A 12719-nucleotide genomic window follows, 5' to 3' on the forward strand; every position below is an offset into this window, starting at 1 on the left:
CAGGATTGGGCAGAGGTGGAGGACCCTCGACCTTCGCTGTTCGCCCCCGGAGGTTTTCCGGGGCTGGGGGCTACCTGGGGGCCAGGAGTGGGAGGCGGGGGCGCCCAGGTCGCAGCGCAGCGGGTGCAGAGGGCACCGCAGCCGGACTCGACCTTGCCATCCCACGCCAGAGGCCAAGGCCGAGGGGAATAGCGGGGCCACCTCTCCAAAGTCCTTTGAAGTCCCAGCTCAAGTCGAGGAGGGGGTTCGGGGGGTGGGAAAGCTCTGTTTTGCCTCTGCAGCCTGCGCCGGCGGGTAGTTCTGTTTGAATGAATGATCCCAGAGGCCATGCCCAATGGGCGCCTGCGCCTGTTTAATATGCATGAGGCCCGCAGCCAATGGCCGGGCAAGGAGGCTGTTTTAAACGGCGGAGCCCGCTGGCCAATCAGGCGGCTCTCGTGGAGGCAGCTAGCGCGAGGCTGGGGAGCTCTGAGCCTCGCGTCGTGCCCTGCGCTGCCCAGACTAGCGAACAATACAGGTACGTTTCCTTCGCCCGCGCCCGCCGCCGCCGCCGCCGCCGCCGCCGCCGCAGCCGCTACCGCCACCGCCACCGCCACCGCCACCGCAGCGCCCGCACAAGTTTCCAGCTCGGGCAGCCGCCAGCGCGTCCCGCTGCCACCGCCTCCTGCCTCTCCTCCCCGCGCCCATCCCGCCCCCTCCACCTTCCTTCTACCTAGGTGACTGGGAAGGAAGAAGCAATTCAGGTGTTTCAACTTTCCAGTGCTTCATTCCGAGCTCCCCACTGTCTGCGCTGGGCTCCCTTCCTTGAGCCAACCTCGGCTGCCGCCACCCGGGGCCGCGCCGCGGGGCTCAGGCCCCCTGAAGCCAGATGTTGGGGCAGCTGCGGCGGCGGAGGCAGCGCGAACTGGGGCGGCTGCGGGCTCCGGTGGCGTGGGTCCCGGCGCCAGGAGGCGGCATTGGGAAGGGGGCAGGATTCTCCCCGGCCCGGGACGGACGCCGCGGGTTACGGGCAGCCGGTGCCCGCGGGGGGCTGCGGCGTGAGCAAACTTCGCTGTTGGGCTCTGCCGGGCACTGTGCGGGCCCGCGGATTGCACTGCTGCTTCTGCATTAACATGGCCGTCTCGGGAGCGCACGGAGGTCCGGGAGGGGGGAGGCGGGCCGGCCGCCCCCGCTCTTCGCCTGCCCGTGGGGCACCGGCGCAGCCACCGTCGCCGCCGCTAACATGGCTGGCGCGTGATGGGCCCTGGCAAGGGGTGGACAGACGGGCTGGGCGGGCGGCGGGGCTCCCGGGCGGGCTCTGGCCTTGGTCTCGGCGCCCGCGGCCGGGGTCTGGTGGCGTGAAGGGCCAGGGGCGCTGCCGCGGGCCCCAGCGCTGTCGAACGTCATGGCTGCACGGGCGCCTTTGTTATCCCGAGGAATGCGCCCCGCGCCGGCGAGGGGGGGGTCCGGCCCCCGCAGCCCCGCGCCCCCGGGCGCTCAGGGCGGGGCGGGGCGGGGTGGGGGCCGGCGAGCGGGCGGCGGCTGCGGTGGCGGGGCCCGGACCGCTTTGTTCGCCACCGACGCCTGTGCCCGCTGCTGGCGGATCAGCCATTTTAGCAAAGCCGGGCTCCAGGCAAGGCGGTCGCCACCATCACTGCGGCCGCTGCCGGCCAGGCTCCGTGCCTCCGGAGCGCGGCTGCCATCGCTGTCCCCGGCCTGGCGCCTCCCTCGGGGGAGGCAACGGTGGATTTCAGGGGCACTTTCTTTCATCAGGAAGCTTTTGACAAAATGGAAGGTGAATTATGGGTGTCCAGGTGACCCAGCACTGGCCGAGTCTGGCTGCCCACTGCCAGCCGGAGGCTTCCCTGTGTTCTGTTCTGCGCCACCCGCACAGCCACTGTGGAGCCCTAATGCAGCCCCTGGGTCGGTCCCCGCAAAGGGGAGTGCTTTAGTTTTACATGATGACCTTGGGTGTGGGAAAAGGAAAAGATGGCGGGAAGCTGGGGGGGTGGGAAAGGGACTATGACACGCCACAGCTGCATTTTTATTTGGAAACTTTCTCCAAAGTATTTCTGGCTGGACATGCATTCCGCTTTACAGATGAGCAAGACTTAGCTCTTTTTGTATCCCCTGCCCCTTTAGATAATGAAGAAGAGACAGATTTGAACTAATAGTCCAGGGGTATCAGCTCACTTCCTGTATAACCATTCTTGTAAAAGCCATTTTTATAAGTCAAAAGGCAGCAAAAATGCTGAAATATAAAAATTTCCCTATTTACAGTTCTGCGTTGATCTTGTGTTTAGCAGCACTTGACAGTATTTTCGTTTCTAACATGGGAGTAAAACAGATGACCAGCTAGCTTTAAGTCATTGGTTTCAAGCTTCTATCATCAGCCTGTACCACCTACAAATGTATCCTCCCCACTGTGGTTGCAGTTTCCAAAACATAGCCTTTCTGAATTGGAATGTAGAGCTGAGCCACCCCACTTGGGTCTGTTCCATTTGGAGAACTTGATCTACTCTTGGAGAAGTAACTCGGAAACCTGTGCACTTCATGCTGGTCAAAAGTTAAATGACAAGTGACAGTGAGGCTGATTTCCCCCCCAGTCTGTCTTTGGTTGCCAGTGGCATCAGGCATTTTGCAGGGGGTGGCGGGGCGGGGGGGATCCTAAGAGCAACATTAATTTTAATTTACCCTGCCTTTTGTTATATCTTGTAGTTCTATTCTGTTCATTGGATTTGTTTTTCTTTGTTTCTCTTTCTTTCATCCATCACAGTCAGGATGGCTAAAGGTGATCCCAAGAAGCCAAAGGGCAAGATGTCTGCTTATGCCTTCTTTGTGCAGACATGCAGAGAGGAACATAAGAAGAAAAACCCAGAAGTTCCAGTCAATTTTGCAGAATTTTCTAAGAAGTGCTCTGAAAGGTGGAAGGTATTTTTGCTTTGTATCCTTCAAGCTAGTCTGAGTTGGATTTGATACTTTGGTGTTATTTACCTTTAGAGTAGCCCCAGGTGGCTGTTTTCTTCCTCTTTACTTAGACACATTTTACTTGTTTTTAGGATTTTGTGTGTGCTTTTATTGTTTAAGATTCTACTAGGGGGGTTAACCCACAGCTTTGTTTTTCCTTCCAATAAGTTTTGTTTTCTTCCCCCCCGCCACACACACACAAAAAGACTCTACAAGGGTTTAAGGCTTTCATCCCCTTTTACAAGTGGTTATGGCAGCTGCCACTTTAATTATAGGACAACTGAACAGGTATGTATTCACTGCATTGAGGAATTTATCAGGTCCTGTTCTTTGCAGACAATGTCGGCAAAAGAGAAATCTAAATTTGATGAGATGGCAAAGGCAGATAAAGTACGCTATGATCGGGAAATGAAGGATTATGGACCAGCTAAGGGAGGCAAGAAGAAGAAGGACCCAAATGCCCCCAAAAGGCCACCGTAAGTGACTGTAGGATTCAGGACAACCATGAAGAGCTCTCCTTCTGCTTGAAAGATTTTTAAAAAAATACACCTAAAAATGTCAGGATACCTCTGTAAAATATTCTGTACTTTGAGCCTGAGGTGTTGGTGAGCTGTGTATGCTTGGTAGTTGCCTGTTGACCTTTCCACTGAGAAGCAGGCAGCCTAGTTTGGGGTGTCAGGATCCTTAGGTACATTTTCTACCCCTTGCCCAGTAACTGAGAGACTGAGAAACCACTATATATTTCTAAAGCAGCTTAAACATTCTATAACCTTCAACTTTGAAACACTGTATATGGTATCACACATTTCTTTACTCTAGGGAGGAGTGATAGGAAGTATGTGGGTTCAGGAACATGGGATTTTGACTGAAGCTCACTTTTTGAAGATTCTCATCTACTTTATATAATTTTCTCCCCCAAGGTCTGGATTTTTCCTTTTCTGCTCGGAATTCCGCCCCAAGATCAAATCCACAAACCCTGGAATTTCTATTGGAGATGTGGCAAAGAAGCTGGGCGAGATGTGGAATAACTTAAGTGACAGTGAAAAGCAGCCTTACAACAATAAGGCTGCAAAACTGAAGGAGAAGTATGAGAAGGTGAGGTGGGCCAGAGTGTGCGTTCTGGCTGGTGAGAAGTCAGCTGCCGCGGATGTGAGGGTTTGTGGGGTGGAAGGCTGCTTTGCTGGGCACATGAGGGCCCATCTCCACTCAAGATCAGCTATGTGTGCTGATGTTCTGGCTTCTGATCTTTGTATTTTGGAGAACTTCAGACAGGCTTAAAAAATTGGATAGCATGGGATGCCACTGGAATAGGATTTGATAGTACTATAACATGACTTAAAGGCTACTTGATCACCCATTACCTTTTAAATTTGAATGGTTGAGAACCAGATGTGTATCAGGAAACAAATACTTCAAGTAGCAGCCCTGTACTGTTTTTGAATTCCAGCTTTCTTATTCTGAGGCAGGGACAGCATGTTTTCACCCTGTGTTAAAATAGCTGCAGGAGAGCTTGTCTTCTCATTTGGAATGTGTCCCTGTTCTTTCTAGGATGTCGCCGACTATAAGTCTAAAGGCAAGTTTGATGGTGCAAAGGGTCCCGCTAAAGTTGCCCGGAAAAAGGTGGAAGAAGAAGATGAAGAAGAGGAGGAGGAAGAGGAGGAGGAAGAAGAAGAGGAGGAGGAGGAGGAGGATGAATAAAAAAACTGTTTATCTGTCTCCTTGTGAATACCTTAGTGTAGGGGAGCGCCGTAATTGACACAGCTTATTTGAGAGGTGTCTGTTGCCCTCAGTAGGATTAATTACACAATTGGATCATGATCATATGTAGTCTCTCAAAGTGCTCTAGAAATTGTCAGTGGTTTACATGAAGTGGCCATGGGTGTCCGGAGCACCCAGAAACTGTATCAAAGTTGTACATATTTCCAAACATTTTTAAAATGAAAAGGCTCTCGTGTTCTCCTCACTCTGTGCACTTTGCTGTTGGTGTGACAAGGCATTTAAAGATGTTTCTGGCATTTTCTTTTTTTTTAATCTGTAAGGTGGTGTTACCTATTTGGTTATTGGCTAGAAATCCTGAGTTCTCAACTGTACATATCTATAGTTTGTAAAAAACAAACAACCAAGACAAGCTCTTGATGCTCTTTGCTTGGCGTTGAGGCTGTGAGGAAGATGCCTTTTGGAGGGGCTGTAGCTCAGGGCGTGCACTGTGAGGCTGGACCTGTGGACACTGCAGTGGGCATCCATTTAGCTTCAGGTTGTCTTGTTTTTGTATATAGTGACATAGCATCCTGCCATTCTTAGCTGTGGAAAAGGGGGGTCAGCTGGCATGAGAAGTATTTGGATCGTTTTTAGTTGTGTGGTAGTTTTAAACTTTGCTTTAAAACAAACTACAGCTCTTCATTGTCAACAAAGTGAAGAGTCACTGCATCAATGAAAGTTCAAGAACCTTCTGTACTAAACACAATTTGCAACGTTTTGTTAATTTTTGTATGTTTAGAATGCTGAAATGTTTTTGAAGTTAAATAAAAACAGTATTACATTTTTTAAGCTGTTCTCTATTATAACACTCTAAATTTCTGACTCATAGCAGTCTTAATGGTAAAACAACCCACCCCACTGTATTTGATGACTAGCCTCCCTATAAATCTGGTAACTTAGGACGAGTTGAAGAGAGCTACTTGAAGTTACTGCATGATTTTGTCTGGCGTCAAGATGAAGTCTGAACTATTGAATGTAGGAGCTAAGATAACGACACAGGCAAGGTTTAGCAGCCTTTAGAGGTGCAGGAAGGTGGGTGGTTAGGATTGAGGCTGACTACTACCTATGAGGTTTAAAAACTTTTTTTGCCTCCTGCCTCACCCCTTACATTGTGGGGCCAAATTAATTGCTAAACAGCAAAAATATCTTCCTGAGGGTATGTATGGTGTATCAAACATTCAGGCTTCATTCCCACCCCCCCTCCCCCCGGACATTTGTTCTGCTCAACAATTGGGGTCTTAAGCTGCCACTTCTCTTTTTGGTCCCCAGTGATGGTGGGGTGGGGAGCAGTATCAATACCACCCCCCCCCCCGCAACTTCAAGAAGCCTTACACCCCAAGGAAGTTTACTGGAGCTCCTGTTGGCAGGCTGTGTTGGGGAACCTGCAAGGCAGGCTGACGGAATCAGTTATACTAAATGCATCAGATGGAAAGTAGAATGGCCTACACGTGATGTGAGCTCATTCATTGGAAACATGGATTGTTGTTAAATATTCTTGAAGAAGCTTGATTTGTGTTTCAGTGATTATTTCATGGTGGATGGTGTGATATTTTGTCCAAGTTGGGGTGAGGGATGATGGCCACAGTGGCAAAACGGTGATACTAAATATAAGTATTTTGAGGGCTGATGTATACATACACATCTTAACTGTTGGCAGTAATGAGGGGTGCTGTGTTATGGGTGAGTGTTGCTAATGCCTAGCATTGACACTCATATGTATGTTTGAGGCTGGGAAGCACTCTGGAGTGTTTTAATGACATGTTTTCATGCTTACTCAGGAGCAAGCAGCTTTTTTCTTAAAATTGACTATTTGGAACATTGCATGTCTGCAGACAGTGTCCTCCCCACCCTGTCAGGTTCTGTGTGTGTACAAGTTATGGTAATGATCACCGGCCTGATCACTGATCTCTATATTTATAGCCATTCCTTCTCATGTCAGAACTGTTTGTCCTAAATGTGTTTTTCTAGTTCTTCTAGAAAATGACCACTAAGTAAAAATCTCTTGGTCCTGAGCTTTGCCTGGAGGTACTTGTTCCAGGATTGCCCCTCCTGCTTCAGCCATGCCCTTGTTACTTTCTTACAGCCGTCACTTGGTATTGTAGTCTTAAGCTGCTGCTGCCCCAACACAATGTGCCATGCTAAGATTAGAGAGCTGTGGGCAACCTCGTCACATATGAAAGAGCTCAACTTGGCACAAAGGAGAGATTTCTGCTAAGGGGTGCACCTCTATCTGGTTGTAAATAGACATTCCAACTATGGAAGGGGATGAGTTTCTTTTGTGCTCCCACAGTAACTAAACAGAAGTAGGGAAGCTGGTAAGTGATCTTTGATTAAGCGGATCTTTAATTCTAAAGAAACTTAAGGCCACTTGGTTCACTCGCTGCTTGCAGCAAGACTACTATTCACCTTATCAAAAGATTGCTTGTCTTAATGGATTGATGCTCTGTAGCCTCTCTGAGGTATGACAAGTGGCATGGTGTCATCGCCTAAGGCTTAGGCTTTATTTTATTTCTGGGCCCACAGTAGGTGCTCTTGCAATGCCAACCTGTGTGTGTGTGTTTTTAATCTAAAGGACAGTATCTGCTTTCTCTAACCACCTCTCCCAACACCCTCACCCTGTTCTTAAATGGTGTTTTATCCTTTGGAAAGAATATGGCTGTGATGTGGCAACTATTGTCTATGTCTCCTGTGTGTCTCTTCTTGTCACAAATGTATTTGGGGACATTAGATGCATTCATTTTCTGTAATAAAGTTTCTTAATCAGTCATCCCCAAAAGTAATCAGTGGGCTGTCTGCAATCTGTTTGAGATACTGAATCTGTATTTTGGGTTGATTATAATCAAGGTTTTAGAAGTACAAGCTTTGCTGTAACCACAGATCCAAACTAACATTTAATGGAAAAATAACATCAAAAAGGGCAAGTGTTAGGATTCCAAAGCCCCTATATCAGTAGTCGGCAAACTCATTAGTCAACAGAGCCAAATATCAACAGTACAACGATTGAAATTTCTTTTGAGAGCCAAATTTTTTAAACTTAAACTTCTTCTAACGCCACTTCTTCAAAATAGACTCGCCCAGGCCGTGGTATTTTGTGGAAGAGCCACACTCAAGGGGCCAAAGAGCCGCATGTGGCTTGCGAGCCGCAGTTTGCCGACCACAGCCCTAGATCAACCCTTCAGACAGAGGGGTAGAGGGGGAAGTTGGCTCTGGAGCTCTATGCCAGGATAACTGCAATTTGCAGGATGCCAAAGTAGCTGTGTACTTGTAATCAGCCAGCCCTGCCAACCAGGGATTCCTAAGGCCAAGGGTTGGGGCTTATTTGGCTGACAGAGCCAGCTCAACAAGGGAGTTTTGGATGAGAGGGCCCTAGGGTCCTCTTGCTGTTCTTGGGCCCTGGCTTAGTTTCTGGTGGGGCCCAGGGCTACTTGGGAAGTAATTACTGATGGGCCAATTTGGCAGCTGCAGACTTCCCTTCCTGCTTCAAGCAAAGCAAACCCTCACTTTGTTTTTTATCTTGAGCATCCTTCTAAGATTTTAACTTAAAAAAAGAAGCTGGGGCACCATATTCATAAAGGGGAAAAAAAACCACATCACCTCAATGGATATATAAAAAGCGTTTGATTAAATCCAGTACCCTTTCATGATAAAAACACTCAGAAAACAGACTGGATGGGAACTTAACCTGATACAGAACACTAAGAAAAACCCACAGCTAATACAATGAAAGACGAAGCTTTCCCCCTAAATTCAGGAACAAGAAAAGGATGCCTGCTTGTGCCACTTCTATTCATCATTGTATTAGAAGTTGGAGCCAGGGAAATTAGGCAAGAAAAACTAAAAGCATTCAGCCCTGGCCAGGTAGCTCAGTTGGCTAGAGTGTCATCCAATATGCCAAGGTTGAGGGTTTGATTCCCAGTCAGGGCATATGCAAGAATCAACCAATAAATGCATAAATAAATGGAACAACAAATGATGGAGGAACTCAGACTTCTCAATTTCAAATTTACTACAAAGCTCTAGTAACCAACACAGTGTGGTACTGGCTTAAAAACAGAATATGCCCGGCCAGCATGGCTCAGTGATTGAGCATAAACCTATAGCAGCTTAAGACTACAGAACCAGGAGGTAACTGTTTGATTCCCCATCAGGGCACATGTCCAGGTTGTGGTTTTGATCCCCAGTGTGGCGTGTGCAGGAGGCAGCCAATGAATGATTCTCTCTCATCATTGATGTTTCTATCTCCCTCTCCTTTCTGGAATCAATAAAAATATATTTAAAAAATAAAAACAGAACATACAGACCAATGGAATAAAATTGAGAGTTCAGAAATAAACCCATACATCTATGGCCAATTGATTTTCAATAAGGGTACCAATATCATTCAATTGGAGAAAGAATAGTCTTTTAAACAAATGGTATTCACATGCAAAGGAATGAATTTCAACCCCTACCTCACACCACATACAAAAAATTTAATTCAAAATGGATTAAAGATCCAAATGTAAGAGCTAAAACTATAAAATTCTTAGTAGGAAACATAGGTGAAAACCTTTGTGACCTTGGATTTGGCAATAGTTTCTTAGGATTTCAAAAGCGCAAAGCAACTGAAGAAAACATCAGATAAAAGAAGAAAACATTAGATAAATCTAATTTAAAAAATACTTTGTGCTTCAAGCAATATCATCAGGAAAGTAAAAAGAAAACCTAATGTGAGAAAATATTTGCAAATTACATCTCATAAGAACTTAGTATTCAAAATATATAAGGAACTATTACAACTCAAAGATAAAAAATTAAAAAAAGGTTAAAATGTGCAAAAGATCTAAATAGATATTTCTCCAAATAAAGTTTAACAATAAGCACATCAAAAAATTCTCTGCATCATTAGCCATCAGGAAAATACAAATCAAAACCATAATGTGATACCACTTCACTTCCACTAGCATGGCTATCCTATATAATAAAAGCCTAATATACTAAGTGTCCAGTCGTCCATTCAACCAAGCAAAGCCTAATATGCTAATGATATGCTAAGGCTGCTCAACCACTCACTATGATGTGCACTGACCACCAGGGGGCAGATGCTCCAACCGTTAGGTTAGCTTGCTGCTGGGGTCCAGCCAATTGGGACTCAGCGAGACGGGTTGTGCATGCCCTGGAGCCCTCCCATGGTCCCTCTCTGGCTGGCCAACCTCCCGCCTCCCTCCCCGGTCCTGATTGTGCACCGGTGGGGTCCCTCGGCTTGGCCTGCACCCTCTCTCAAACCAGGACCCCTCGGGGGATGTTGGATTGCTGGTTTCAGCCTGATACCACAGGCTAGGCCGAGGGACCCCACTGGTGCACTAATTCGTGCACTGGGCCTCTAGCCTATATAATAAAAGCCTAAGTGATCGTTACAGCGGAATGACCAGAACAACCAGTCGCTATTATGTGCACTGACTACAAGGGGGCAGACACTCAATGCAGGAGGAGGGCCTCTCAGCCAGAAGCCGGGCTCACAGCTGGCAAGAGCAGCTGCCACAGTGGGAGCCTCTCCCGACTCTGTGACAGCAGGCGCAGTGGGCCAGGATTAGCATGAGCGGCACTTGGCCCCGATTTGGGCTCCTCCCTGGCCACCTGCTGCTTGGCTCACTGATACATCCCCCAAGGGGCCCCAGACTGTGAGGGGGTGCAGGCCAGGCTGAGGGACCCTCCAGCGCACGAATTTCATGCACTGGGCCTCTAGTAATAACATAAAAAGGAAAAAAAAACTGGTAGTGGTGGGGATGCGGAGCAACTAGAATCCTTGTACAATGCTGGTGGGAATATAAAATAATGCAGTCTCTGGGGAAAATAGTACAGTCCCTCAAGTTAAACATAGAATATGAACATAAACTATGACCCAACGATTCCACTCTTAATATATAACCAAAGAATTGAAAACAAGTATTCAAACAAATACTTGTACATGAATGTTCCTAGCAGCCTTATTCATAAAAATTAAAAAATGGAAACAACCCAACAGTCCATCAAGTGATGAATGGATAAAATGTTGTCTATCCATTCAATGCAATATTATTGAGCTGTGAAAAGGAATGAAGTGTTGATGCATGCTATCACACAGATGAGCCTTGAAAACATGCTAAGGGAAAGAGTCCAGTTCAAAAAAGGTACATATGGTATGATTCCATTTATATAAAATGTCTAGAGTAGGCAAATCTATAGAGACAAAAAGTAGATTAGTGTCTGCCTAGACTGGCGGTTGGTGGGGGGAAATGGGGAGTGACTGCTAATGGGTATAATGAGGTTTCTTTTTGGGAAAATGAAAGTTATAAAATTAGGTAGTGGTGATGGTGGTACAACTCTGCGATATAGTAAAAAGTGAATGCTTCGAATGGTTGAATCTTATGGAATGTGAATTATATTTCAGTAAAGCTTTTGAAAATAAATGGTGGGAAAAGTCCAGTGTAGAGGGAAATGTTGAAGCACAGAAGGAGAATATTCAATTGATGGACCAAGGACCCTGGTCAGAGAGAGGGAATGGATCCAGAGCAAACTTGAAGGAATTGGCCTTTTATAGAAGGGAAGACACTAGAGTGATCAGTAGTAAGTGATGGAGTGCCCATCTGGCAATTTTATTTTCTTGTGCAGTTTATGGGGGTAGCAGAGAGGAAGGGTGGAGTTTAAATCCGGCTAGTGTTGTGCAATTAGGTAGGAGAAGTGGATTTTGAGGTGGCAGTAGTCAGTAGAGTCACATGCTCCTGAAAGTTCAAGCGATGCAGTGATGGAAAAGTGTTTTTGCACTTGATAGCATGGGAAGCCTGGTTAGCCTTTTTTTTCTTTTTTAAATTTATCTTTATTGTTGAAAGTATTACAGATGTCCCTCCCCTACACACACATTGACACCTTCCACCCTGCACCTGCCCCTCCCAGGCCTTCACCACACTATTGTCTGTGTCCATGGGCTATGCATATATGCATGTAAGTTTTCCAGTTAATCATTCCCCACCCCCACCCCCACCTTCCTTCTGGTTGGCCTTCTGACAGCTGGTTCAGGGGAATGGAGACCTGATTCTTGTGTGAGGGGTTTGGGAGAGTAGATCTGGGGGAGAGAAATGGCGTAAAGGAGCAGAATAAGAGTTTGTTTGTTGTTGCTCTTGTTTTTAAGATAAGAGAGGCATGATGAGTTATGATCCATGATGACACTTTCTGTATATCAATAGACTAGGCCTCTCTACTGAACTCCAGACCTGTAGATCAAATTGTCTTTTTTTTCTCCTGCTTCTACCATATAATTTCTTTTTTTTTTTTTGTAAATTTATTGATTGATTGATGAAAGAGAGTGAGAGAGAGATGGATTTGTTGTTCCACTTATTTATGCATTCATTGGTTGACTCTTATATGTGCCCTGACCTCCATGTCACTGCAGAATAAGCTTTAGGACAAGGCCCAGAAGTGGCATTATATCACTGTTAACCACATTCCATGGTTCCCAACTTAACTACAAGACATTTGGGGGATGTGCTCATTCTGGGTGCCCAGGGAGAGAATGAAATGGATTTGTGAACACATAGCATTTCCTCTGCCATCCAGGGAGATGGGATGGGGTGGTTACAGGAGTCTATCTGGATGAGAGATGCTGATGGCTTATATAAGAACTAGAGGCCCGGTGCACGAAATTCGTGCACGGGGGGGGGGGGAGGGCGGTGTCCCTCAGCCCAGCCTGCACCCTCTCCAATCTGGTACCCCTTGAGGGATGTCTGACTGCCCGTTTAAGCCTGATCCTGGTGGGATCGGGCCTAAACGGGCAGTCGGACATCCCTCCCACAATCCAGGACTGCTGGCTCCCAACTGCTCACATGCCGGCCATCCTGATTGCCCCTAACCGCTTCTGCCTGCCAGCCTGATCACCCCCTAACCACTCCCCTGACAGCCTGATTGATGCCTAACTGCTCCCCTGCCAGCCTGTTTGCCCCTAACTGCCCTCCCCTGCAGGCCTGGGTCCCTCCCAACTGCCTTTCCCTGCAGGCCTGGTC

At 47.3% G+C, this 12719-nt stretch overlaps 1 protein-coding gene across 7 annotated transcripts; it reads left to right on the plus strand.

Moving 5' to 3' along the window:
• The first annotated feature begins 415 nt into the window (after positions 1-415).
• On the plus strand, positions 416-5493 carry HMGB3 (high mobility group box 3). Of its 7 annotated transcripts, XM_080653472.1 has the most exons (6): positions 499-517; positions 1753-1902; positions 2756-2910; positions 3283-3422; positions 3867-4041; positions 4495-5493. In XM_080653472.1, exons 2-6 carry the CDS (start codon positions 1782-1784, stop codon positions 4642-4644), a joined length of 741 nt encoding a protein of 246 aa, XP_080509598.1. In that variant the 5' UTR covers positions 499-517; positions 1753-1781; the 3' UTR covers positions 4645-5493. The 7 variants fall into 7 exon arrangements, with proteins under 7 accessions (XP_080509600.1, XP_080509598.1, XP_080509601.1 ...); XM_080653474.1 differs by lacking the exon at positions 1753-1902 and having other exon boundaries at positions 416-517; XM_080653475.1 differs by lacking the exon at positions 1753-1902 and having other exon boundaries at positions 499-743.
• The last annotated feature ends 7226 nt before the right edge of the window (positions 5494-12719 follow it).

Source organism: Plecotus auritus (genome assembly GCF_963455305.1).
Source record: "Plecotus auritus genome assembly, chromosome: X".
Classification (NCBI taxonomy): Eukaryota; Metazoa; Chordata; class Mammalia; order Chiroptera; family Vespertilionidae; genus Plecotus; species Plecotus auritus.

Bases quoted from the DNA above. Each gene is read 5' to 3' on its own strand.
- HMGB3 (XM_080653471.1), top strand. From the start codon at position 869: ATGTTGGGGCAGCTGCGGCGGCGGAGGCAGCGCGAACTGGGGCGGCTG. The intron at 1,038-2,755 runs GTGAGCAAACTT...CATCCATCACAG, and splicing joins TGCCCGCGGGGGGCTGCGGC to TCAGGATGGCTAAAGGTGAT. The intron at 2,911-3,282 runs GTATTTTTGCTT...TGTTCTTTGCAG, and splicing joins AGTGCTCTGAAAGGTGGAAG to ACAATGTCGGCAAAAGAGAA.